The 27543-nt window shown below is 45.9% G+C and overlaps 2 protein-coding genes across 2 annotated transcripts in view; one reads left to right on the plus strand and one right to left on the minus strand.

Moving 5' to 3' along the window:
• The window catches only part of MTOR (mechanistic target of rapamycin kinase), a 111324-nt gene that overhangs the window by 33358 nt on the left and 50423 nt on the right, over positions 1–27543 (plus strand). Inside the window, exons 10-11 of the mRNA XM_019639752.1 lie at positions 2637–2799; positions 2932–3077. Coding sequence (XP_019495297.1) covers positions 2637–2799; positions 2932–3077 — 309 coding nt within the window. The remainder of the gene's footprint in view (positions 1–2636; positions 2800–2931; positions 3078–27543) is intronic.
• On the minus strand, positions 8392–14746 carry ANGPTL7 (angiopoietin like 7). Its single transcript, XM_019639754.1, has 5 exons — positions 13784–14746; positions 11328–11428; positions 10595–10789; positions 9775–9973; positions 8392–9534 (listed from the first exon to the last, which is right to left on the minus strand). The coding sequence occupies exons 1-5, from the start codon at positions 14151–14153 to the stop codon at positions 9365–9367; spliced, it is 1035 nt and encodes a 344-aa protein (XP_019495299.1). The 5' UTR covers positions 14154–14746; the 3' UTR covers positions 8392–9364.

Consider the following 27543-nt stretch of genomic DNA (forward strand, 5'->3'; position numbering starts at 1 on the left):
ATCTTAGCTGTGGAGGGCAGTGTCACTGGCCCTCATATGTGGGATCCGAACCAGGGCCCTCTGGCATCCCAAGCGAGTTCTTAACCATCACGCCACTCGGCTGGCCCCCAAGCCAACTCTTAACCAATGAGCCACTCGGCCCGGCCAGGTCCAAAATTGTAATTATAAAGTCATTTACGACTCTATGTTCACTGTAATCTGTTTCCAATAATATATTCCAGTTATTTATTGCTGCATTACAAATACCCCAAAACTTAGTGGTCTAAAACAACAGTCATTTATTTTGCTCATGAATCTCCTATCTGAGCAGGACTTGTGGGGACAGCGTGTCTGCTCCACACAAAGTCAGTGGGGGTGTTTGTTGCGGGGCTAGGACGTTTACTTTCAAGATGGCTTATTCGTACGTCTGGCAAATTGGGGCTGACTGTCGACTGGAAATTCTGACCCGGTGAGGGGCCTTGGTTCCTCTGTGCATAAACCACGTGTTGGATTGCTTGGGCTTCCTTGCAGAGTACGGGCTGGGTTCAGGAGTGAGTGTCCCCATGGGGTGCTTGGTATTTGTATGACCTAGCCTTGGAAGTCACACGGTGTGACTTCTGCCGTACTCTGTTGTTCAGGATAGTCACAAAGGCCCGCTCGGGTTCAAGGGGAGGGGAGTGGATGCCACCTCGTAATAGGGCAGTGGCGTGATTCTAGAGGAGTGTATGGAACAGGGGATAGTGTTGCAGTCATCTTTGGAAAATAGAATTTGCTGTAAAAAGTACTGTTTTAAATAGTAAACCTTAAACAGCCATTAAAAGTTTGGTTTATAAAAAGTTTTAATGCACATGAAATCTTTATAGTACAATGTAAGTGAATAAAATGGAATACAAAATGGTATAAATGTGATTTCAACTATTAAAAATACATGTACATAGGGAAAAATTTAGAAAGTAATACAATGATTATTTCTAAGTGGGAGGTTTAGGCAGTGATTCTTTTTTTAATTTTTTTCCCTATTTTCCAAATTTTTCTACAATGGGTAATTATCGTTTACAGTGTGGCATAAAATGGTGATTTAATTAACAGATAGCCTTTCTCGTTAGCAAGAAGCAAAAGGCAAAGCATTTCATTTCACTTGTATCAGCCCAGCTGGCTTGCTGTTTGGAATTCACAGGTGCGGTGATTCAGCGGTGTGTTTAGTGATGGTCCTGAGACTGTTGCTCTGCTGCCATGATTTGGTTCATCTTATTTATTTTTATTTTCAGTCAGAACAAAGCATTTATTGTGGATCCAGTTTGCCCCTGTAAATTTCTTGATTTATTATTGTAAAAGGATTCTGGCAAGCATCATCTGTAGGTATTTCTGAGGCTACTCCACAGTCTTGACTGGAACCTCCCTCTCATTTCTTTCAAGCATTTTTATAATGCTTTAAAATAGTTCCTACGACGTCTCTGTTTCCGTCATGTACAGATTTTGTGTGCTTAGCTGACTTAGCGTACCACTTTTCTGTTCCAAGTCACTGAGCACAATGTCATCCAAAAGTCTTGTGATAAATATACACATATGTGTTTATCCCCCTCATGACAGATATTTTCATTGGGATCCGATGTGGCCTCGACCCTAGACCAGAAAGCTGTTTTTTAATTTACACAGGACTTCTTTCAGTCTTTATGTTATCCTTTGAATTTTGAATATTGTTTTTTCCATCAGATTCCAAAATTATATACACTTACAGACTTAAACTTTTTAATATGTAACAAAAAGTAGATGCAGAGACATTGAACGCTAAACCCATACATTATAGGCCTATTCTGTGGTTTTCAACTCCCCTCCCTCCATACTCGTCAAAAAAGAGGGGGTAGGATTAAAGTTCTTAGTCAGGGGTAGCAGATAGGTCTACCCAGTGACGCTGTAGGGATTTAAAATACTTGTAGTAATGTTAGAAATGGCTCCCCTGGTTCCAGGTCTTTGGAAGGCCCCAGCTGTTAGAGACTGGCTTAGAGACTCTTTTAAGATGTATAGGCTTGGACTCTGTTCTTGAATGCTTCTGGCTTCTTAAGGTCTGTTAAGGTTTGTTTATGACCATCCAACTAAGGGCCTGCTTATATTTTGAAAAGCAGTAACAGATGCTGCCTTTGCCACTTCTGATTTTAGGAATTTGGACATTGCCTGAGACATATCCCGAGAATTATTTCATTTTCAGAATCTGTTAATGCCAACTTCTATGTTAGAAGTCCCCTTTCTGTTCATCCCCTCCAGTGACAAGAAATGATGCAAAAACTGCCAAGTAATGTGCCTGTGGAAACAAATTACTTTGCTTTTCTCCTCCAGCCCTCACACACAGTTCCTATATATCATGATGTCTGTACCTGAGCTGTAAAATACAGTAGTCACTAGCCACATGTGGTTTTTTTAAATTTAATTAAAATTAAATAAAACTTAAAATTCAGTTCATCAGTGACATTTACCGCAGTTCAAGTCCTCAGTGATCAATGGCTGCCTCACTGAACAGGGAAGATATAGACTATTTCCAGCAAGTCCTATTGGACAGCACTGGCCTGTATAACCAGTATAAGTGATACCAAGGTAGACTGATAGGTGTGGCTCTGCACCCGGCACTTCCAGCGCCTTTCTCCACTCCTCTCTGCCTTCAGGGATCTCTTCAATGCTGCATTTGTGTCCTGCTGGTCTGAACTGAATGAAGACCAACAGGATGAACTCATCAGAAGCATCGAGTTGGCCCTCACCTCACAGGACATCGCTGAAGTCACACAAACCCTCTTGAACTTGGCTGAATTCATGGAACACAGTGACAAGGTGAGACTTTTCCCCATTGTCCAGATGGAGCCTAACAGAGAACCAGCTGGTGGGAGGGGAGAAGCACTCACGTGGCCCACCCTTGTTTGTGCCCCGTCTGCCATTTTTCTGTGGGGTTCTGCTCTCCTCCAGGGCCCCCTGCCACTGAGAGACGACAATGGCATTGTTTTGCTGGGTGAGAGGGCTGCTAAGTGCCGAGCATACGCCAAAGCGCTACACTACAAAGAACTGGAGTTCCAGAAAGGTCCCACCCCTGCCATCCTAGAGTCTCTCATCAGGTAGGCTGAAAACCCTTTTTAATTGCTGCCTTCATCTCAAATGACCTCTCTCGTCCCACTGTCGTTGCCGGTTCACTGGAGTCACTTGGAGATTTCTGCTCTGTGAAACCTGCCATTGGGCCTGGCCAACACATTTGAATGAGATGTGGTTATAGATGGCTCTCCCCAGTATTCTAGCCATAATTGTCCTTTCTGTTGACCCTTAGCACCTGGGATCCTGCTGTTTTCCAACCTGTGCTCGCATGCCCCAATGAAATCAGTCTAGAAGTTATTGTGTATTTCTGTTTCCATAGCAGCTTCGGAAAAATCGATTTTATGTCTGTCTGGGTTAGGTAGCCCTCTGTGGGGCATAAGGAGGAAGTACTGGTTCCTGTGCCTCAGAGGCTCCCCAAAAGCAGGGTGGGGGGTTATTGACTAAATATGGTGGTGCCGGAGTCTTCCTCCTCTGGAGTTCTATAAATATAAAAGGCAGAGCGAAGTCTGAGGTTTAGTGTTTTTTTTCCCCCTGATTCGGTTATGTTCTCTCCTCTCATAAGCTGGTGTTGAGTCTTCTGGGTATGGGGGAAATGGGTTGTTTAATAAGTTTTCTGCTGTTATGAAATTGCAGGCAGCCTGAAGTGTTAGCTCCAGCTCCTAGAGAACCGTTCACTTCCCCTAATGATTATCAGAGAATATTAACTCTGGGATCTAATTATCTTCATGTAAACGCTCACATAGTTGATTATTTCATTACAGATAGTTGAGGGGAAATCACCCAGCTAGTAAGCACCTCTGTTGTGGCTGATGCTTTCTTCATTTGGGAACATGATCAAATAGCCACATTCTTTGCTGGCTGTGCTTTTGAGTAGATGCTAAAAAGCATTCCTTTAGACACTTTAAAAAGTGACCTAAAAGATAGAAATAGAATCATGTTTTTGTCCGAATCACTTGGACTTTGAGAAAATGTTGATTTCCAAAATACCACAGGGGAACATCTATGAACATGCCATCCCTATGGGGTGGGCTGCAGTTTCAAATTAGGCATGGCAGATGTGAAAACTTGCTTTCTTCCTCCCATCTCGGGCTTAGGTGATGCAGTCTCACATGATAACTAACTAATAGAAAACCTGGTAACTAAAACCGCTCTCATCCTACTCCAGATGTTCCCCCATATCTGCGATAATCATAGAAGCATTAATGTTTATGCAGATTTTTAGTAGAAAGATACAGTCAGAGCCCTGGAAAAGTATTCAAGGTCATTTAAGTTGTTAAGCCAATATAATTGAAAATAAGTGCTCAGGATTCCTCGCAGATTAATGTTGGCTTTAAGAAAACAAACAAGCGAACCCCTCTGTTCCCAGGTAAAGCTGGTACTTGAAGCTCTGTGGTTCGTTCCTAGCCTGATTCCACAGAGCTTACAGCTTTGCCTCCTTTCGGTTGGTCTGTGGACCAGAAGGTCCACTCTTTTTTGTATCCATTTGTAGCTTTTCCTACTGGTTTTTTAAAACTGCTTTTTCTAAGCACCATTGCAATGTTCTGCCACCATTTTCACTGAAGAAAGTTTTAAGAAACAGCCTTAGGACAAGCTGCTATTGAGGAAGTTGCTCTCTGCACTCCCCCAGTCCTCTGGTGAGCCTCATGGAAACTCCTCCCAGCCGTCAGACCAGTGCTGGTTATACATCCCTAAGCCCCTGCTTTGGTCCAGTCTTGGGGACATTGCTCTGCAGTTAGATTGAATTCCCTTCCTCACGGTGGCTACTGGAGAGCTTGCAGCCCAATTCCTGGCCTACCTCTGAGAAATTACAGATGTCGTACCTGTTTTGTCTGCTGCCCTCCCTGCTTCCAGCTTTATTTTATTTTCCCACTTTAATTTTCTCTTCACCATTGTTCACTTTTTAAAAGCTCCTTCAAGTATATACATTGCAGTCAAGTGCCCTAAATCTTTTTTGAAACAATCAGGTTAACTGTACACAAAAGCACCTTTGCATAGCTGATTCTTAGTTTTTGTTGTTTTAAAAAGCTGTGCTGTGTTGACAACATTATTCTCTTGCTGCTGGCTTAATCTGTCTGTCTTCCTACCTAATGACACTTTTCCGTCTGCTCCTGGGCAAATGAAATCCACGTGGAATCCCCAAACCAGGGCTAACGTTGAGACAGTATAAACTATACCCATGTCCTCAAAGCTCATATAGATCAGTAAGTATATCTGCTTCTTAGGGGAACAGAGGAGTACATGGGTATTCAGTTACTTGGAAACACACAAACATGCACACACACATGGCTTTTCTTGGTTAGCCCATAGCATCAGGGTAAGGTCTGGTGGCCTGCTGACTCAGTCCCTTCAGATTGCTGTAACAAATTACCATAAGACTGGGTGGCTTAAACAACAAACATTTAGTTCTCACAGTTCTGGAAACTGGGAAGTCCAAGATCAGGGTGCCAGGTTGGTTGGGTTCTGATGAGACCACCTTTGGGGTTGCAGATTGCCAACTTCTCTCTGTTGGTTTACATGGTGGAAAGCAGAGAACAAACTCTTTGGAGTCCCTTTTATTAGAGCACTAATCGCATTCATGAGGTCTCCACCCTCATGGCCTAAACATCTCCCAAAGGCCCCGCCTCCTAACACCATCACATTGGGGTTTAGGCTTCAACATATGAATTGGGTGGGGGGGGCGGCACACACAGTCAGTCCTAGCACCTGCTTTTCTTTCTCCACTCTAATAGAGGAGAGGCTCTGATCAAAACTGGATGCTTTCACTACCCAGCCCCTGACATGTAAACTGGTTTTAAGAAAATTTTTTGATTGACACATCTGCAGAATTAAAAATAGAAGTAGGAGCCAGTGCTTACTAGGTGGACATGCAGCTCTAACAACTGCCCGTCAGGGATGTTTGTACCTTCTGGTCTCACATCTTGGAGGATGTGCTCAGAACAAAATGGTCTTTCTCCTCGGGAGGGACACTGAGCTCTCCTTTCGGCTCCTTGGGGTTCTGATCTCTCTCAGGTCAGAGACCATGCTGTGCTCATCTCTGAATCCATAGTGTCCACCCACCTGCACCAGTGAGGTGCTTTAAAAGTGTTACAGTCCGAGTCTGCACCCCGCAGGCCAAGTGGCTGGAGTGTTCTGTACGTTCTTTAGTAACTGCCCTTCCTTTTCCCTCCGCCTCGCTCCCAGAAGGGCGAAGGAACCACAGACACTGGCTTAACCTCAGTTTTTTGGTTTTGGTGGGGGTTTTTTTATAACTATTTTTTATTTTAACATTAAGCTTGTCACAAAAAAGTTATACTTCAAATTACTCAACTGTGTATGTACAAAAATATGAGTACATTTCAGCAACCATAGGTTTTAATTAGCACAGTATAGATTCTTCTCCCCCAGCGTTATTGAAAAATAATTGACAAATGTAACTGTATATATTTCAAGTGTACAACGTAAGGATGTGATACACATTATGGAATGATTACCAGAATCAAGACAGTTAGCACATCTGTCCCCTCCCAAAGCTAAGTCTTTTTTTGTTTGCGTGGTAAGAATGCTTAAAATCTATTCTCAGCAAAATTTCAAATATACAATATACAATACTATAGACACTATGCTGTATATTGTAATCTCAGAACTTATTCCTAATAACTGAAAGTTTGTACCCTTTGACCTTTATCTCTACATTTTCTCATCCCCCATGTCCTGCCTGGCAACCACCATTCTATTCTGTTTCTGTGAAGTCACCTTTTTTTTAGATTCCATGTAAGCAATACCATACAATATTTGTCTTTCTCTGTCTTATTTTACTTAGTATAATGCTCTTCAGATTCATCCTTGTTGTCCCAGATGACAGAATTTCCTCCTTTTTATGGCCGAATAATATTGCTCTGTGTGTGTGTGTGTGTGTGTGTGTGTGTGTGTGTGTGTGTGTGTGTGCGCGCGCATGCGCGTGCGCGTGTCCCCTTTATTCATCTGTTGAAGGACATATCTTGGCTATTGTAAATGATGCTGCAGTGAACATGGGAGTGTAGGTATCTCTTAAAGTCATTTCTTTTCCTTCAGGTACATATCTACAAGTGGAATTTCTGGATCATATGGTAGTTCTATTTTTAATTTCTTGAGGAACCTCCATACTGCTTTCCATAGTGGCTGCACCAGTTCACATTCCCACCAGCAGTGCACAAGGGCCCCCTTTTCTCCACAAAACCTTGTCAACACTTTCCTGTCTTTTTGATAATAGCTATCCTACCAGGTGTGAGATGTTAGGTGTTATCATTGTGGTTTTGAGTTGCATTTCTCTGATGACGAGTGATGTTGAATACCTTTTCATGTGCTTATTGGCCATTTGGATGTCTACTTTGGGAAAATGTCTATTCAGGTTCTTTGCCCTATTTTTAATTGGATTATTTGCTTTTTTTTTTGCCATTGAGTTGTGTGAGTTCTTTATACCCTTTGGATAGTAACCGCTTATTAGGGGTTAAGGTTTGCAAATATTTTCTCCCACTCTGTAGGTTGCCTTTTCAATTTATTGATCGTTTCCTTTGCTGTGCAGAAGCTTTCTAGTTTGAGGAGTCTCACTTGTTTATTTTAGCTTTTATTGCCTCAAGCCTCAGTTTTGTTTAGTTGTGAGGCGTATAGGAAATGAGAAAGAGAATTATTAGGTACTTCTGCCATAGACATCTTATGCCCTTCCTTCTCTTCATCTCCTTCTAGCTCGCTGATCTTTTTATCCTCCTTCCTAGCAGCATTGTGCTGGCTTCTGAGCATGTCAGATTCCTCTGTGTGCCTTAGGAAGTTTCTGTTAGAACACCTGTCCCATGGTAAGCCCTACTCCAGTGTAATTCTTCTGTACTCACTTGATTTCTTTGAAAATCCCCAAGGTTCTTGTTTTTAAGGTTAGGTAGGTTCCCAACAATCAAAGGACTGTCGATACAATAAAAATACTGGACAAGAATCACGGCTTACCTCACACTGACTGGCTCAGGGCGGGGATGGTTCTTTTTGGCAAGGAAAAACTACTTCCTAAAGGTCAAAATTATTTAACATCCATTACGGCAAAGGCTAGTTTGCCCAAGTAGAAGGTAAGAGTGTTGGTTTGTGAAGTATTTTGAAGCCAAGTGATGGCATTGGCCTCTGGGGGGGGCCACATGGGTAGACCAGATCTGACCTCCTCCAGGGGCTGCTGCCCTTTTAAAAGTCCCTCGCCTTTTCATTTTGGGCTTCCTGTTCCTCCCTTGGTTTCCCCAAAGACTGCAACAAACTCAGAGTCTCTTTCTCACCGTTTACCCTCTGATTTTTCACTTAAACTTTTTACCATGCTCTACGTGGTAATGGTGATCATTTAAAACCAAGCAAATTTTAAAAGTTTATTGTAGAAGGAAAAGAAATTTTGAATGTTTAAAACAGTCTGTAATATTTTATTTTTACACAGCAAAATGCTTACATACAGCATGAGTTATTAAGCATAGTGCCATCTACCTTTGTTTTTTTTAGGCAGTTTTTATAGACAAGGGAAAAGAGGAAGCCCTTTTCTTAAAAAGTGAATAAAGATAGATGTATCTGTGAACTGTGAATAGTTTAAGGCAACTTCGTGCACGCATCCACAAGGGGACTTAGCCCCACCTCCCACTGGAGCTCCCTGGCCACTGCTAGACCCATTTCCTACTCTCAGTGCTGTGCCCTGATTGAGGCCAAGCAGGGCAAGTGCTCAGAGGCCCAGTGCAAGGCCCAGTGCCCTCCAGTCAAGTCCAGCCTGGGTCAGCTCCCCTCCAGCAGAACAATTTTTGTCTTTAAAAAGAAAATGTGTTGGCTGAAGGTAGTTTCATTGGATTCAAAAGTAGAAGCTACTCTCTCCCCACCACCCTCTTCCATTCCTTTCTCTAACACCCAGGGCCTCTCCTTGAGAATCAAAATAATATGGTTCTTTTTAGCAAAGGGACTTTTTTCTACCCTCACATAACCTTAGGCCATACAGAAAAAGGAGGAAGTGATCTCACAGTTATTCTTTCATAGAAAAATCATGTGGTAAAGAAAAATTGTTGCTGTGTCAGGGATCACAGCAGATAAAGCCCACTCTGGCCAGCCCCCTGAGAAGTACGTGTCAGGACCCATCGTGTGTAAATATTAATACTTCAACCTGTTTACTGTAACATCCTTGGTACATACAGTTGTATTGTGCTCCTCAGAGACTTACTGTCTTATTGGAGATGATAGGCCATTTTCCATCCATACCCTTGCTGTCCTCGCTTCCTCTCCCCCACCCGCGCCCGCGCCCAGCCTCCGTTTGTCTCCATTTCTCCCGCTGTGCTCCACCGCAGGCCTCCTTTTAGGGTTGGAAGTCTTCCGGGCGGATTTTCATCTCCACTCGTTTCAGGGAGTAGGTGGACCCATGCCAGCCATACCAGGTGATGCCATCCAGGTGCCTGTTGTGCTCTCCAAGGCGGTAGAAGACCCCGTTGAGGTTGGAGTCTGTGCAGCAGTTGTACCAATACCCACCTGGCACAAGAAACAGACCCGTGCTGGTGAGCTGGGCTGTGCCCTTCCCCTGGAAGTGGCTGGTAGACTAGGCCACAGGGATTTTGTGAACTTGTTTTTTGAACAGTAGCTAAGCAATCAGAACCGATACAAAAAGGAAATGCCAAAGCCAGAATACTGGCCGTGCAGTTATAATTCATGCTTTCGCCTTGAGTGGGCTATGGCCTTACACCCGAACTTCCCGCCACCCCCAGATCTCACCTTTGCGGAGCTGTGCACACTTGTCTAAGCAGTTATCGTTGTCCTTGTCCTTGGTGCTGAAGGCTGTGTTGTTGTGATAGATGAGGGCGTCATTCCCCACGTTGCCACTGTAGTTGCCCAGGAAGAGGCGGTAGCTGTTCAGTTCGTTGCCCAGAACAAAGCGGCTGTACTCGGCGTAGCGTGTGCTGCCCTCCCAGTCCTGTCGGGGCCGAGGCAGAGCCTTAGAATAGCTGCAGCAGGGCGTCCTCTCATCCCCTCATCCCACCCCTGCCTCTTCTCTCTCCAGCACCTCTCGCCATACATCTTTTTACTGCCGGGAATCTAGTAAGGCTTTATTACTTGTTTACTTCTAAACCTGGGAATCAGAAAGCAAGGAGCCTAGACCAAACTTTGCTCCTTAGTCACCATGTGGCCTTGATTACCCCCTTTCTGTGTCCCTTCACTTGCCTGTCTGTAAGCTGTAGATGTGTGTTTCTGCAGTATCCCACTTAGAGATATCATAAGAGTAATTTAGTGATGCTTCAGGGCCCATGATAAGGGTCACCACCCAGTATCGGTAAGGTTTGCCGCAGGTCGCTGTCTTGGATTACTCTGCCCTGGCCTGAGACCAGCCTCTCCTTGTGCACCTGAAGCCTCACTTTTCAGAAAAGTAGGAAAGAACCTATTCTTCCTCAGCCATACTGCAGCCTGAAGAGAAACTGTCATAGTAAAGACACAAGCCTAAAGTGGATAAGAGCAGGAATGGTGCCCCCAGAGTTGTGTGCAGCTGTGCGTGGCGGCCTGCTCCAGTCCTGGTCCCAGGGGCCAGGCCCGTGCTCACCTCCAGCTCCACGCGGAGCCGGGTTGGCCGTCTGGAGAGCCGGTGGATGTGCTCATTTCCCAGCCAGAAGTCCCCGCGGATGCTGCCGAAGCCCCGCTTGTACAGCTTCCAGTCCCGGTGGAAGGAGACAAGGCCGCTCTTCCGTCTCTGAATGATGGTCCAGCCACCGCCTGCCGTCTCCATGTCACAGAACACCTGGAGCAGAGAGGATGCGCTGGTCAGGGACCCACAGAGGCAGGAGCATGGGGTGGACCTCCCCTCCCGCACCCCTCCCTGCAGAGCTAACGGATGGGTGCACTTGCACAGTCAACGATTCTTCCCCAGTGCGGGCGAGCGGGGGAAGAATCACCACAACCGAGGAAGGGGCCAAGGCAGTGCGCATCAGCCGGGAAGGGAAAACTCCGGGTGTTTCTGATCGGCTCCCGCCGTGGCCTCTCTTTTCTCCTCCCCCAAAGAGTCACTGCTCTGGGATGTGGCAAGAGATTTCAGCCGGTTCTAGAATGATCTGACCTCTGTTGGAAAGTTGGTGTTTGGGTGATGATGATTTGAAAGGGCAAAACAGATGCCTGGATTTTTTTCCCTGTAAATTGAGTGTTTGGACAGCTCCCTGGCATTTGGTGTGTTTGTTTCTCCATCTTAAGTTTCCCTGTCTTTAGACTCTGACTGTCCCCAGCCCTTTGAGGGTGTGGAAGACAGATGGTAGAACGTAGGCAGTGGGCGGTGATGACCTCACCTCCAGCTCAGGGCTGCCCAGGAAGTCATCAGGAGGAAGTTTGTACACTCCAGAGATGCGGTAGTTCTTCTGGTAGAGGGACGAGCAGTCGTAGATGGCATCTACAAAGGGGACAGACCACAGCGGTGAGCGTCCGAACCCGGGCTCCCGGGCACGCAGGCCTTCCTGCTGCATCGAAATTGAAAGTTTAAAAACTGAGACTTCATTTCTGCTACAAAATTCACCAGTGTTCATTACTAGGCAGCGTCTAAATGTGGGAGAGCTGGGCATTGGGATACCAAGAGGGGGTGCATTGTGGCTTCACTGGTGACGGGGAAGCCCTTGACCTAGAGAGCATCAACGCACGGGACAGTCAAACAGGTGGTTTCAGGTTTTTGCTGAAGTCATTTATCCTGCTAAAGCTCTAGGCCATGAATTCTGGAAATAGTATAGTGTGTGAGGGCCACATAACAGATGCTCTAATAGATTCAACTTAATGAGTTTCTCATAGGGTTGGTCTGGTTTTGTTGTTGTTTCTTGGTTTGTTTGTTTGGTTAGTTGGTTTTGTTGGTTTTCTGAGGTAATGGCTACTCCTAATTAAGGGAGAAAGATTTATAACCGTATCTTTACCCCCCTTAATCCACCCCTGCTAGGCAAATGAAAATGCACTCTGAGGAACCCTTGGAGGCCTTCCCCTGGCACGGTTATTAAAACAAGGAAATGAGAGCATTGGACAGGCTGGTTTTCACTCTGGGGTTGATTTAAATGTTTCCCCGGCTGCCCTAGGGCTCCTGCTGCATACCAGATTTTGTCCCCTTGTTCTAAACAGCAAAGACATTGAGGAAGGGACAGCCTTTCCTGAGAGGAGTCAGCAGGAGCTCTAGGTGTCCAGAAATACTTCTGCCCTCTGTCTTGGGAGTCTTTTCTTGTGGTCCCCGCACTGGGTGTTAGAGAAGAGCCCACAAATGGGCCGACGGTAACACTTCCATCGTGGGAACTGACAGAGGCCGATGGGGGAGGGGCCAGGCTTGTCTTTGCCATCAGCGATCTCACTTCCAATTACTGATGAAAGCATTGACTACTGCTTTCTCCAAGGGGCTACCTGTTCAGAGTATAAAGGTGACCCAGCACCTGGTACTTGAGAAGAAAAATAAGGAATGATGCCCTGGGCAAGACGAGGAAGAGGCCTGGCAGGAGAGCTGTGTTTGACCCCAAGAAACCCCCTGCTGGGAGGTGAGGAAACCCCTGTTTGCAGGAGCAGGAAGTGGCTGGGTCAGGTTCCTCTGTCTGGCCTGGTCTTCTGGGTGTCTGCTTTCATCTAACAGACCAAATCAGGATTCACTTGTCTGGAAAATGGCCTGAGAATCCCATTCTAGTCCCAAGCTGAGGGTCAGGAAGTACATGCTTAGAAAGTGATTTACACACCTTGGTTTAGATAGATTTATAATCTTATCTTTAAATACAAGAAAACAGAATTTTTAAGCTTCATTTCATATTACAACTTTTTCTTCATTTGAGCTGAGGGGAACCAGTGACTTACTCTGTTCGTTGTCGTTGACTTGGTTCACAGCGTGACCAAAAAAAGGTCTTATATCAGCAAGAAATGACATATCTATAGGATGTGCTTCTTACAGCTAATACTTCCCTGATATTTCGGAAAACCAAATTTCTCTCTAAACAATCAATTTACCTTGGCCCATCTGAGCCAAGCTACCCAGAAACTGAAAGTTATTTTGCAAGAGAAAACATTAAATGTGTCTTATTTTTGGCCTCCTAAGCATCTACATTTCAGCATTACATTTTCTCATGGAGAACTGTATTTGAGATGATGGGAAATAAATAGAAATATCGGAATTGAGGAGCCTTGAGGAACCTGTCCTTCCTAAACACAAAAGGAATTCTTCAAATGGCCCTGCGCAGTGTCTGTACATTCAATTCTGAGCTGGTGAGAGGAGCCAGGTTTGCAGAGAGGATACAAAATTCTGTGCCCACTCCACGAAACGTTAGACACACGAGAGAACTGTTTTTTGGCACTGTTGCTTCCAGAGCAACAGATGTTACAGTTTTTGTGTTCATTTCTGCTTCCTTGGGACTGAGTACCACTAGTCATCTCTGGGGGACCAATCTGGAAGACCTGAACCCTGTTTCTGAGACTTGCTGTGTGACGTTAGGCAAACCACGTCATCTCTCTGTGCTCCAAGATAGTCATTCATACCCTCAGAGTGCTGAAACATTGTGTAAGAGAGAGCTGGGAAGGTCCTGCTTAAATTTACAGAACATTGGACATCCAAAGAATTACTCCATAAGCCTTTACCAAAGAGAAAATAGAGCCGGTGGCACATACCCAAGAGAGTATGCCCCAGAAGAACCCCCAGTAATTGTTCTGACAACATGTTATCTAGAAGCAGTGCTAAGACGGGGACACTCGGCTGTTTGGGGGTCAGGTGGTGAGCAGCGTGAGGACACGTTCTCCTTACCTGCCGAGGTCTGCGTGACAGTCTGCGCGGCCTGCAGCTGCATGATGTCGATCTGGTTGTTCATTTCCGAGTACTTGCTCTCGGCATCCGTGAGCCGCGACTCCAAGCGCTTGGTGTTGCTCTCCAGCTCCATCACCTGCATGACCACGCTGACCCAGTCCCTCTCCTGCTTCTTGCTCAGCTCGCTCAGCAGACTGCTTAGGTTGGCTGTCTGGGCCTTGAGCTCCTTCACCTCCTCACAGCAGGCGGCCACTTTGACCTGCGCAGGTGTCTTGCGCTTAGGGGGCTTCTGTGGCCACACTGGGTGGCTGACAAAGGCCAAGACGACAATGCAGAGCCAGGTCACGGCTGAGAGAGGCTTTGCCAGCATCTTGCGTGGGCCTGTGTGAGGAGGGCTCTTCCTTTGGGGGCAGTCGGGATGTGCCCGGCTGTGGTCTGCAGCCCAGCTGTGGTCTACAAAGCTGCAACAGTTACAACCTCGCACGTGCTCACTTGGTTGTTTTCTCTCCTTGCTCTTTCTCAGAGCTTGAGTTTCTGAAAGTGCAGCTTCGTTGGGTATCCTATAGCTTTCCTTCCCCGAGCCTGAATGCCCTGCAAACTCAGCATCTTAAATATCGTTCTCTGCCTGCACCCCCACCCCGTGCGCATGGTGCTTTAGCCCCTCCCAGCTCATCTGGGAGGGTCAGGTGCCTGTTGGGTGAAGTCAGTGTAAAACTTGGGCCAGAGGAAGGGAGGGGGGAGACGGGCGAGTCTTTCTTTCCTTGCCTGCACAGTCTCTGGGCCGAGACGAGAGGACTGTGAATGTGTGTGTTTCCAGTTTCGCCTGTTAGATTATGCCCCTGCCAGCCACTGGCTCAGCTCTATCAGCAAGCAGGATAGGGTCAGAAGAATTTCCAAATTCCATTTCAGAGGTTATATAACCGTGGGGTGAGGGTAAGGTGGGCAGAGAGAGTTGGGAATGGGACTCCCCACTCACCCAGGGAGGCCTGTGAATGTAATGCACGCTGTTTATAGGAGGATCTGGTGGATTTTGGCATCCTGCTGACTGTGCTTTTAACAAGGCTGGCTATTCCTTTCTCTGATCATCATTCATTGTTTTACAAAACCCTCATTCAACCTCAATCTAACACGATCTCACATTTGAACATTTCCAGCTTAGAAAAGCTCTAGAAATAGAAGGATAGAGTAAGTCGTTTAGGAAGCAGAAGAAAACTTTGTAGTTTGTATCTACAGAATTTGCTCAGTTGGCTTTCTTTGTACAAACTTTTTCCTTCAACAGTGAGTGGGCCGGTAGTGGCTTCTCACACGTGACATTGAGCAAGGAGGTATTAGAGGTGCCATCAGGGATGAAAACACAGGAGTTCTGGACCTGGTTCTAGCTTGCTCACCCACATTTCCATTGGTCTCAGGCAGAACAGAGAACAGACCCATCCTTGGCCCATGGTTCAAAACTTGGAAAATATATTAAATTAGAGAAAAGAACCTCCATCTCCTAATACGTCCATATCTAGAGTCTCATTTCCCTCTTCCTATGCAGTATGGTTTGCAAATCTGAAATTATTTTCTGTCTATACTCGTGTATGATACATATCCCTGACAATAGGGGTATTGTAGTTTTTCATGTACTGTATTTGAAGGGCACGCCTCCTTTGAAAACAAATAGAGAAAGACCTGGGATTTCAGCAAACCTTAAATCCTTAAAATCAAGTTTTCACTAAGAATGTATACAAAGGTCCCTCTGTCCTTAAAAAGTAACTCTGCCTTTGGACTGTACTCTTGTGCTCTCCGTGTTATGGAGCCACTGAGGCAGTTCTTATCCTGTTGCTAGTCTGTGTGGGTCCTTCATACACAAGCCTGATGCCTCGCCACTCACCCTCCTTCCCTGCCACCGTCCCCCAGAGCCCTTTTCCAGTTGGGCTTCTGGCTTCTCAGAAAGCCGTTTCTGTCCAGGCAGCTGGAGTTACCAAACAGTTTTTTTCCCTCTAAATCAAAAAGCAGCAGTGGATCAGGTAGATCAGGGTTTGTTTTCTCACCTTGTCTCCTTTGCCCACTAAATGGTGAGGGTATTGCTGGCACCCAATAGCAACTTGTCATTCTGCTCAAAAGATTCTGTTTACAGTTGGCACTGTCAGCCAGTCCTTGCTCTCTTGTTGCAAATATCTCTCAAAGCTGGGCACTGCAGTCTCAGCTCCAGGGAGTTCATTTCACTAATGCGAACCTGGCCCCAACTGTCAGCATCCGACAGGGGTGGCTAAACTCCATGGGGAGCTTCAGGATGGCCTCCTAGCCATCAAGTGACCCTGGGTTTAAACCATGTGCCACGCAAGTGCTGTGTGCCACGCGGTCGTTTATAGCATCACATGTGGCCGTGCTGTCTTGGAGCTCCTGTGTGGCAACGAGGTAGAGACAGCCCCACGGAACAATGGAGCTTTATGGATTCACAGCCAGCTTTTTGTTTGTTCTGCTAGTAGCCTCCTCTCCCACCTAAACAGGAAAACGTTACAAATAGATTTTCTTATCTGGGCAGAAATGATTCATTCGTTCATATTTGCAACCCATGTAGCAGTCCTTTCTACGAAAAGCGGAGGGGGTGGGGGCTATAAGTTTGGATCACAAGCATCTAGCTTTTATTTATCTATCTATTTATTTATTTTAAGATTTTATTGGGGAATTGGGGGAGGGGAACAGCCAAGTTGTTGTCCTTCAATCTTAGTTGTGGAGGTCGCAGCTAGCTCAGCTCCAAGTCCAGTCACCATCCTGCCGCCCAGCAGCAGCTCGCGGCCGCTCAGCTGAAGGTGCCGTGTTCAATCTAGCTGCGGGTGGGCGTAGCCCACCATCCCCTGCTGGAGTTGAACCAGCAGCCTTGTTGTTAGGAGCACGAGCTCTCACCAGCTGAGCCATCCTGCCACCTGTTGGCAGCTCAGCGGCAGCTCAGCTCAGGCACAACTCACTGGCCCATGTGGGAATCGAACCGGCAACCCTGTTGCTCAGAGCTCACGCTCTCAACCAACTGAGCCACTCGGCTGGCCCACGTATCTAGCTTTTAGCATGAGGACTTACTCTCTGACATTTATTTTCTGGAAATTTTTTTTCTAACATAAGATGTAAGTTGGAGACAAACTTTTCTTATTTGAAGATTTTCTTAAATTGCCTAAGCTGCCCAAATGTCAATAACCCCCCCCCCAAATTTTGAATAAAATAACCAAGTGTATTTCCCATGCCAGGAAATTATCTATCCTTCAAAATATCCACAACCCTTTGATGTCCTAGATTCTGCCTTTCTAATAGCAGGAAAAGTAAGCCTAGAGAGAAAACCAGGGAGAGTCTGGGGGTCCAGAGTGGGTTTCCCTTCTCTGCGAGGCTGTCAGTCCCTTCTCTAACCTTCAGGGAACAAAGTGACCATAAAAATGGGAAATAACTCACAAAATACAGTGAACCTCAGAAAATACAGTGAACCTGGGTTGGATACCGCGCAGTTTTTCCTTTTCTCCATTTTGCTCGTGGCAAAAGAAGGTTAGCTTGGTGCTCCTGGGAAAGATGTTTTTGAAAATAAAGCTCATATTCTCAGTGAGAAAAGCCAGTGAGCTTTTACGTAGCCTGGAAATTCTCAAAGACTTCACAGTCTGCACGGCCTTGGGCTGGCACCAAGAAGTGGCAGCATTCAAGCAGCCTGGGGATGGCAGCGCTAGGAAGGGTCCGGAGGTGGTCTCTTCTACCTAGATGGGAGTGTCATGTCTCATTTTCTTGAAAACGTCCCCATTTGGGAGGCTTCTTTTCTAATGTATTCCCATCCCTGCCTATCCCAAAACCATTGCCTTTGGAATCGGTGAGGGAGAGAAACAGCTCCCCTCAGAACTAGAGTCCCATTTTGTCGAATGGATACATCTTAGAAGAACCTGCCTCGTTGTTAGTTTGTGTGGAATATTTTACATCTTCTGAAGTCTTTTAATGAGCCACGGCTTGCCTTGCTATATGTAACCATTTAATACCTGACCCTTCTGTCACTCAGCCCAATTTCTATCTCAACTGAAAGCCCAAGTCCATCACAGAAGCTATTTCCATCTCTTCCTTAAGTCTTCTAATTTGCCACTTCTGCCGAAGAGTGCATCTTGGATGTATTAGAAATCATTTCTCTTAGGCCTCCTCTTAGAGTCTTTTATTTAATTATGGCACCTCGCAGTGTATAAAGTGTATTTCAGATCTCTCTCAGGACTTTGTAGCAAACATCTGTTCTGTTAGCCAGCATGCAAATTGAACACAGTGACAGTGCCAGCCCAGCCTTAAGTGCCTCGCAGTCTCGTTGAAGAGACAGCCAGCCAAACTCTAGGACAGTGTAACATGCTAGGGAGTAGGGGACATAAAGGAGGAGGAGTGCCCAGCCCCGATGAGATTCCGGAAGTGATACCCAGGTTTTAAAGTAAAAGGAGGAAGTGGCCAGGAGTGGGAGAGGGTGTTGTGAGCAAAGTTGCAGCTGTGTGAAAGATCCTGGCTCACTGGGAGAACGGAAGTAGCTGAGAATGAGTTAAGAGTCAAGAAGGTAGGGGATCTGGGGTAGTTGAAGCCCGAGGTGGAGGGGAACCAGGCCTGAGGGACCTTGGGAGTCCATGGAAGGGGTGTGGTTGTTATTCTGGACACGGGCAGTGGAAGAAATCCAAGGAACTTTTACCTCTCGTTGCTTTGTTTTCCTGAATCTTACCAGGAAAGTGGCTTTTGCTAGCTGCCAAACAAGATTTTTAACTGGAAATGGGTGGCTTAGAACATTAGAATTTCTTAAAATGGTAATTCGTCCGTATTAAATGCCCTGAAGGGGTCATCTGGCTTGAGGATTAAGGACTTTAAAAACTTGGGTCTAGAATCAAACAAATCTGCGTTCTCATCCCTTCCCATCACTTGATGGTTATATGACCCTGGGCAAATTAAATTACTTAGCTTCTCTGAATTTACCAATTTGTGAAATGGAGATAAAGATCATAACCACTTTGTCTCACAGGATTTTTTGTGAGGATTACATTAAATAAAGCAAAGGATTAAAAATAGCTAAGACATTTTGAATAAGAAAAATAAATTTGGAGGAATTACACTACTAGAAATCAAGATTTATCATAAAGCTACAGTAAGTAATTAAGGCAGTAGAGTATTGCCACAAGGATAGACAAATAGGTACGCGTAAATGGAAGAGAAGTAAATGTCCAGAAACAGACATACACACATATATGGACACTTGATTTATAACAATGTCACACTACAAAACAGTGAAGAATGGACAGTCTTATAATAAGATCTGCTGGGTCAGCTAGATAGCTGTATTGGGGGTGAAGGGGTGAAGCGGGGGGCAAGGGGAGGCTCTTCACCCTTCCTTACTCTGCACACAAAACTTCAAGTCAGGAAGAGATTTAAATTCCAAATGTGAAAGGTAAAACTAAAGCTTCTAGAATATAGCTTTGGAGATTGTCTTCAGCATCTTGGGATAAGCAGAGATTTCTTAAGGTACGCAAAACACTAATCATAAAGGAAAACATGCAATAAAAGCAGACATTTCTGTGTGTTAGAAGACACCATGAAGAGAGTGAAGAGGCAAGAGGGTATCTCCAAAACATACTTCTGTGTTTACTGTAGTCAGAGAATATATAGAACTCATCAAACAATTTTGTTTTTAAAGATTTTATTGGGGATTTGGGGAAGGGGAACAGCCAAGTTGTTGTCCTCCAATCTTAGTTGTGGAGGGCGCAACTAGCTCAGCTCCAAGTCCAATCGCCATCCGACCACCCGTCGGCAGCTCGCGGCCACTCAGCTCAAGGTGCTGTGTTCAATCTTAGTTGTGGGTGGGCACAGCCCACCATCCCATGCGGGAGTCAGACCGGCAACTTTGTTGTTAGGAGCATGTGCTCTCACCAGCTGAGCCATCCTGCCACCTGTTGGCAGCTCAGCTCAGGTGCAACTCACTGACCCATGTGTGAATTGAACCGGCAACCCTGTTGCTCAGAGCTCGCGCTCTTAAGCTAACTTTTAACCAACTGAGCCACTTGGCCGGCCCTCAAACAATTTTTTTTAAGGTGGCTAATTAAAAGATTGGCAAGAGATGTGAACTGGCATTTATTTCACGAAAGAGGATTCTAGAAGGCCAATAAACACAGGAAAAGCTGGTCAAACTTCTTACTCATCATAGAAATTCAAATTAAAACTATGAAGTGCCACCACATATCAACCCAAATGGCTGAAATGGAAAACAACTGAAAAACCCAACTGTTGACAAAAATGCGGAGCAACGGGGACTTTCACACACTTCCGGTGGAAACGTCAATTGGTGAAACCACTTTGGAGGGCAACTTGTCAGCATCTTCTAAAGCTGAACATACCCTGTAACTCAGCAATTCTACTTGTAGGTATGTTCCCAGCCGAAATGAGAGTGCACATGCACCAGAGACACATACGACAATGTTTGTAGTAACATTGTCGAACATTGTTACTCAAAAGAGGCAAGTACCGAAAACAACCTAAATGTCCATTAACAGTAAAACAGATAAATTGTGGTATATTCAGACAGTGAAATATTATTCAGCAATAGAAAGAAAAAACTACTGTGGCATGCAACTACATGTATGTACCTCACACACATAATGTTGAGTGTTGATATGAAGTTCAGAACCTGGCAGAACTAACCAATTGTGTCAGGAGTGAGAGAGTTTTGGGGGCTGGCCGAGTGGTGCATTGGTTAAGAGCTGGCTTGGGACGCCAGAGGGCCCTGGTTCGGATCCCACATATAAGAGCCAGTGACACTGCCCTCCACAGCTAAGATGCTGAACAACAGCTCAACCTGGAGCTGAGCTGCCGTGAGTCGCCAGCAATGGCGTAGGCTGCAGCCCCTGCTGCAGCGGATTGCCATGGGCTACCGTGTGTAGCCAGCAGCCGCTGTGAGCCGCCAGCAGCCGCCGTGAGCTGTGACGCCGTGAGCCGTCCAGAAGCCGGCTACTGATCTGCTTCGCCCGGGAAGAGCACAATGATGGTGCCAACTTGGGCCAGTGAAGCAACGTCCTCCACAACTAGACTGAAGAACAAAACGACAGCAACTTGTCTGTTCCCCTTCCCCAATTCCCCAGCGCTGTTCCCATCCCCCAATTTCCCAATAAAATTCTTTTAAAAAAAAAGTCAGAGAGTTATTATCTCTAGGGAGGAGGAAGGAGCCATGATTGGGAGAAGGCTTGGGCACTTCTGGGATGTTGGCAGTGTCCCATGTTCTGTTTCTTGGTCTGGGTAGTAGTTACAAGGGTATCTTTACTTTGTGATACTTTTTTTTTTTAATTGGGGGACAGTGTGTTTTTCCAGGACCCATCAGCTCCAAGTCCAGTAGTTGTTTCAATCTACTTATAGTTGTGGAGGACGCATCTCCTTGGCCCATGCGGGGATTGAACTGGCAACCTGAGTGTTATGAGCACTGCGCTTTAACCACCTGAGCTAACTGGCCATCCCTTTGTGATACTTTTTGAAGCCGTACACTGTGTATACGTCCCTTTATATGTATGTGTGATATTTCAGTTAAGAAGTTTCTTTTTTTTTTTTTTAAGCTGAGCCATCCTGCTACCTATTGGCAGCTTAGCAGCAGCTCAGCTCGGGCCGGGCATCAAAGAAGTTTCTTTAAAAATAGATAATGCACATGAAGCACTGTGTGTCTGACCCATAGTCAGTGTCCAGCAAATATTAAGTATTATTATTTAGGTCTGTGAGTATCTTATCAGAAAAGCCTTCCCGCCCACCCGAATCTAAAGCAAGTCCCTGTGCTGTTCTGTTTTAGAGCACTCCGATTTCTTCATGGTATTTACCTCCGACAGCATTTATTTCAGTTAGTTTGTTTCTTGTCTGTCTACTTCACTGACCCGCAGGCTCCGAAAGCAAAGACCTTGTGTCTGGTCTGTCTTATTTATTGGAGGAGTCCTGGCATCTAGCACTTAGCACAAAGCTGAAGACAAAAGAAATACTTAACTGGAACTTGTCAAATGAAAGAATGAATTCCCAATAGAAGGTTCTCTTCCCCTAAATAAACATCTGTTAAGGACGCTTTGAGCCTCTTTCCATGGCCATTGCCAGTGTTCTATCATGTAAGCTCTTCACTGGAGGGCATTTCATTCTCTCCTGCTGTAAGTCCCTTTTTCTTCCATAGGTTAAAGAATCAAAGGAAGTGAGAACTGTAAGAGTTGTGATCATTTGGTTCAAACTTCTTTTTTTATCAATAACTTAAGGTAGCATCCTTATAGTATAATCCCTGGAAACCATAGCTTTGTGTCTCCTCTCTTTATCTATGAAGGGCGGCTTGAGGACCTCCGAGCAATGGGTAGGGTTTTGTCCCACTCCTAAACAGGCGGCTTCTGTAAATGGTGTGTCTGATTACTGCAACCCGCATAGGCCTGTCTGTTAACCACCACAGCCTGAGGGTCACACGTAGCTGCTTGTGTTGAAGGCAGAACAAGGAAAGGAACAGGTTCCCATAAAAACAGCCGTACCTCTAGCTAGCTGTATTCTCCATCATTTATCCAGGAACCTAACAAATCTTGTGGGAATGAAATGCCCATTACATTGTAATTGTAGAAAGTCACCCTTAAGCAGAGACAAGACCCCAGGGGTGGGAGGGGATGCCAAGATGACAAAGTCCCAGCCCAGCCGCCCTGGGCCTGCAGAGCTTGCCTCGGGCTGCGCCTCTGCCGCCCTGATTCAGGCAGCACTAACGGGAATGTGGGCCTGTAATTCTTTAAGAATGTTGGAGAATTTGAGCCCGTTGTGCCTGAGCAACCAATTAATGGCAAGGGTGACTGGGCTTTACAGTCAAAAGGCGGGGGGCTAGATGGATGAACAAAACCCCCTCTGTGCCTTAATTCTAAACACATGTTCCCAAGGTGTCACTATTGTGTTGCTTGGAAGTATGAGTCCTGCTTTTACAGTTGTTTCCTGGCTTCCAGAAAAGGTACACAGTCTTGTTTTTTCCCCGCACCTCTGCTGGAAGGAAAAACACTCCCTCCAGAGGGGTAAGGATTTGCTCAAAGCTCCTCATTTCTCTGTAAAAACACATTCCAAACCTCTGGGCTCATGCTGACTTCAAAAGTGCCAGTGTGCCTCTAGGAATCTGCACCCCTTGGAGAAAATGTCCAAGCAGCAAAGGGGGCAGATGAAGGAAACCCCTGTGGAGCCAGAGCACAAGCACAGATTGTATCTTTCTAGCTCCATCTTTTTCTTTAATGCCCTTTTACATCCAGCCGTACATACTCAAGAGGTCAGGTCTCCCACCAGTCACCAGTAGAGTGTGAATTTATTTCTGGCTGTCCTGAGGATTTCCTACAGGTTCAATGTACAGTAGCTTGCCTTTATAGAGCATCTTACAAACCCCACGGAAAGCTGCTCTTTGGTGCAGGAAGCTGGCCATCAAGGAGGAACTATACAAAGGGAAGAGTCCTGGGGTTTCTCCTAAAGCTGACCAAGCCCAGACCACTCTAAAGGGAGAAGCTTACTGTAGCTCAGCCGTAAGCCTCTGCCCTCCACTGCATCGAGCTCGTCCTCAGAAACCCCTGGAGGTTGATTGGCGCCACTCGTGGTGAGTTGGGGACGCTGCTGCTGATAGTTATGTTCCACTGTGGCAGGGAAACAAACCGCTAGCAATCAGACTGTGTGATAGTGCTCTGAAGCCTTGAGGGTACACTGCATCATGCATTCAGAGATGTGGAGGTGTCAAAAAAGTGCGCATCTTAGAACTGATGAAACACAGTAGGGCTGGGTTCTGTCCCATGACCACCTCTGACACAGTCTGTCCCAGCGAGAAGGAACCGTATCAGTGGTGACACCATTGGTCTCTCCAGATTCTTTTGGACACACCTCATTGGCTCTGATCTTGGGAATCCAGTTTTAGTGTGTCATGGTCCTTTTCTGTCAGCTTTTCCTTACCAAAAAGGTAGGCACATTTGTTTCTTTTCCCTGATCCCGGAGTGGACATCGGTATTTCTACAATGTGGCCTCACTCCTCAACGGAGGGAAAGGCCAGCTCACATCTGCTTATACAGTTAAGTGTGGAGAATTCGAAGCTGCCATGTCACTTGATGCCAGCTCATTTAATTTTTGTTTCCAGCTTCATCCACATAATAGACTGAGTCAGAGCTCTTGGACATTAAGAAGCCAAGAAATCAGGATTTTACCCAAAATGTCAACTCTGCTTTGAGTCAATGTAGTTGCATAGCTTTGGGTTTCATCTGTCAGCCCTCCCTTCCCCTTTTGTTCCTTTTCCTGACAGCTTCTTTCTAATCGTCTCTCTCAGAGCTCTTCATTTCACTCTGGATATGAAGAAGCGGAAAGGAGGGGAGAAAAACCTCCAGGCATCACCAGAAAAAGAGCAGCACTCATTGTTGTAGAATAAAAAGATAATGGCCAATTTGTCAAGAAGTGTTGACAAGAAAGATAAAGTTGGAAGTAATTAACTGGCTGACATGCTGGGAGTGATGAGCCTGCCAATAGCTCCCTAAATCAGCCAGAGCCTTGGAAATGTGACAGCCATTCATCATTTTTACAGCGCGCCTCTGACAGGCCCCTGGGTTGGAAACCTGGCCAGCACAAATCGTGTGCTTTGACACTTCGGGGCCGTGCGGCCCCTCAGTGCCTTATGCTGGGTTGTGCGAGGGCACTCAGGCCCCGTGTCCAGCCAGGAGGTGCCTGGAGGTGGTGTGTAAAATGGGACAGCTGGCCTGACTTACTGCACTGCGTCCATCCTCAGGGGATGCACACTCTGCTTCCCAGAGTCAACCTTGCAGACTGCCACAGGACAGACCACGTAATGAGCATGGTGTTGAACGTGGGCTTCTAAGCAGCTCTCCTGGTGGCCTGGTAATCTAAAGTGCTGCTCCCAACCAGCCAAGAGGCTGGTTATATACACGGGATGTATCAGCAGGATGAAATTATTATGCAGCTGTGAAAAGGAATTACGAAGGCTCTGGATAAAGTATAAAATCTCTGCATTACGTGAAAAAGCAGAATACAGAATTATATGAATGCTCTTGTTACCATGGTATATAAAATATATACAGAGGGTGTCAAAAAAATGTATGCACATTTTGAGAAAGGAAAGCTGTATTAAAATTGTAACACTCAATATATACCGATAACAAAAGATGACTACAAGTCACATTGGACTTCTGCAATTACAAGAGGTGCTCAAAGTGGTTACCATCAGCGTCCAGACACTTCTGAATATAGCAAACTGCTTAAGCAACATTGACCAAAGTGTCCACTTGTATACATTTTTTTTGGCACCCCGGTAGTTATTAAACAGACCATGCATTGGTAAAAATAATATTTTGGAAAGGTGATTATATTGTGATGAGCTTCCCTCCTCCCAATTCTTCGTAATTAAAAAAAAATTATGTACCTCCCTCCCCCCACCAGTCTTGAAAAGATAAAAAATTTTGGGACTCCCCTTTCCCTAATCTACACAGTTGTTAGCATTCTATCTTTTTTATTCGTAACACATTGTGGACCCGTGATGCAGATTTGTGTCTATATATTTAAATGCCCCATCCTCAATGTGTTAAGGGCTCTCACTTTCTCATATACTGATTTAGCATATCCTCTGGATCAGCGGTTCTCAACCTTCCTAATGCTGTGACCCCTTAATACAGTTCTTCATGTTGTGGTGACCCCCAACCATAAAATTATTTTCGTTGCTACTCTATAACTGTAATTTTGCTACTGTTATGAATCGTAATGTAAATATCTTTTTGTTTTCCGATGGTCTTAGGCGACCCCTGTGAAAGGGTCGTTCAACCCCCAAAGGGGTCGCGCCCCACAGGTTGAGAAGCGCTGCTCTAGATATTATGACAGACATGCCATTTAAACTGTGACTAGACAAAGGAATGGGTGAAGACAAAGTAAGAGCTGTTTTCCTTTAGGCCACTATTGACTAAGATATCAGGAAGCCCTTTTGATAGTCCAAGGAGGGCCACCAGTCTTGCACCACATCTTTTTTATGTTGGTACCTTAGGTCCTTGAGAGCTCCAAGGACATCCAATGTCCAGCTTTGCAACCTTATAACGAGGCCTTTTCTTTCTTAACATGTGCAAAAGAAGTAAAGTTACTTTTCCTGAGTTCCTGAGGCAAAAAAGAAAAGTTTGACCTTGCCAGCCCCTGGGGTGCTATTTTCATCACGTGACTCTGGCTTTAAGTGGGTGACAGGCCACTGCTGGCCTCCCTTCGCTTTTCCCACTGCCTGCGGTTAGATTGCCCCTTACAGCCTGTCTCCCTGTCATGTTTCAGGTGTTCTCACTGCCTCTGTCATCAGTGCTGACCTTTTCCTTTTAAATTACCCCATTCAGAAAGAGACTATCACATCTTTGAGTTCCCCAGTCCATTCTGCTGTTCCCAGAGTCATCGGGACCCCTCAACCCGAATATTCCTGACTCTGTATAGGAATCCAGCTGTTTTGTTTTTAATCATACGTCGGGCACAGAACTAAGTGAGTGTTGGTGCTGGAAGAAGTGATGGGATGACCTGAAGTAGTTCCCACTCTGTAAGAGAAATAAAAAGACAGCTTGGCATAGTGGTACGGACCCCAAGCAATGTCCATGTCCAGCTCCTTACTCAGACATGCCGAGGTCCCCTGTCAGCTATGTTGCGTGTGTCACCAGTCTAGCGCCAAGGGAATTCAAAGAATTCTTACTTGACAGGAAACCAAATAAAACGCAGACTGTGGTCTGCACTAGAAATAGACAGGAGGAAGAAGGCCCGGAGCCATTTGGGAAGCAAGTGCACAACGTTCTCGTAAATTCCTGACAGGAGCCCTAGGAAAGCCTAAGTAACTAGTCCCCCAGATGTGACGACAAATGCGCCTCATCCGACTGACTTTCCGACAGGCCTGGGCTTGGTGTTGAATCATCCTGCATCGGTTGGCTCTTAACAGCTGAAGGTCACCAAGGCGCCGTGGCTAAGAGATGAGGTCGGTAACCAAATGAGGCCTACAAGAAGGAGTTATCAGGCCCAATGACTTTCGATTGGACATCAGTGCAGAACCCTGTGATGCAATGGCTTAGAAAACCCTTCAGGAAATGAGTTCTTCAGGTGGTAGGAATGGCGTTTGGATCCAAGCCGGAGGCCCTCTCTTACTGCTTTGCTTTGGGTCAGCATTAGGACCTTGAGCAGTTAATGACCGACCCTTTCTGTCAAGGTCATCCTCAGTGAAACTCATCACCACCTGCCCTTGAAGAGCACTGGGTACAAGCTGGAAAGGGAAAGCCAGAGAAGTATGCAGCCCCTGCTCCCAGCACTAGCTTCTCAGCCATCACCCTTGACGGGGAGCCTGCCAAGGCAATGAGAAGGCCCCTCCGGTCAGAGTCCTTACTCGGCTTACACTTCCTACTTCTGGAAACAGGTTTTCAGAGAGTAGGGAGAAAAGATGCTTGGTAGAATCTCGTTGGTATAGAAGTCATTGAGGCAGTTTCTTACCTATATTTGTCAATTCCATTCAACTCTAGAAAGTGTTTCCCTCAGTTGCCAAGAAGTTTCTTAGTTTCAGGGTCTTCAACTTTAAAAATTAAACCTCGAGGGCCGGCCGAGTGGCATGATGGTTGGGAGCTGGCCTGGGACTCCAGAGGGCCCCGGTTCGGATCCCACATGTGAGGGTCAGTGACGCTGCCCTCCGCATCTAAGATGCTGAACAACAGCTCAACCTGGAGCTGGGCTGCCGTGAGTCGCCGGCGATGGCGTAGGCTGCAGTCCCTGTGGCAGTGGGTTGCCATGGG

This window comes from Hipposideros armiger, unplaced genomic scaffold (genome assembly GCF_001890085.2).
Source record: "Hipposideros armiger isolate ML-2016 unplaced genomic scaffold, ASM189008v1 scaffold_46, whole genome shotgun sequence".
NCBI classification, from domain to species: Eukaryota; Metazoa; Chordata; class Mammalia; order Chiroptera; family Hipposideridae; genus Hipposideros; species Hipposideros armiger.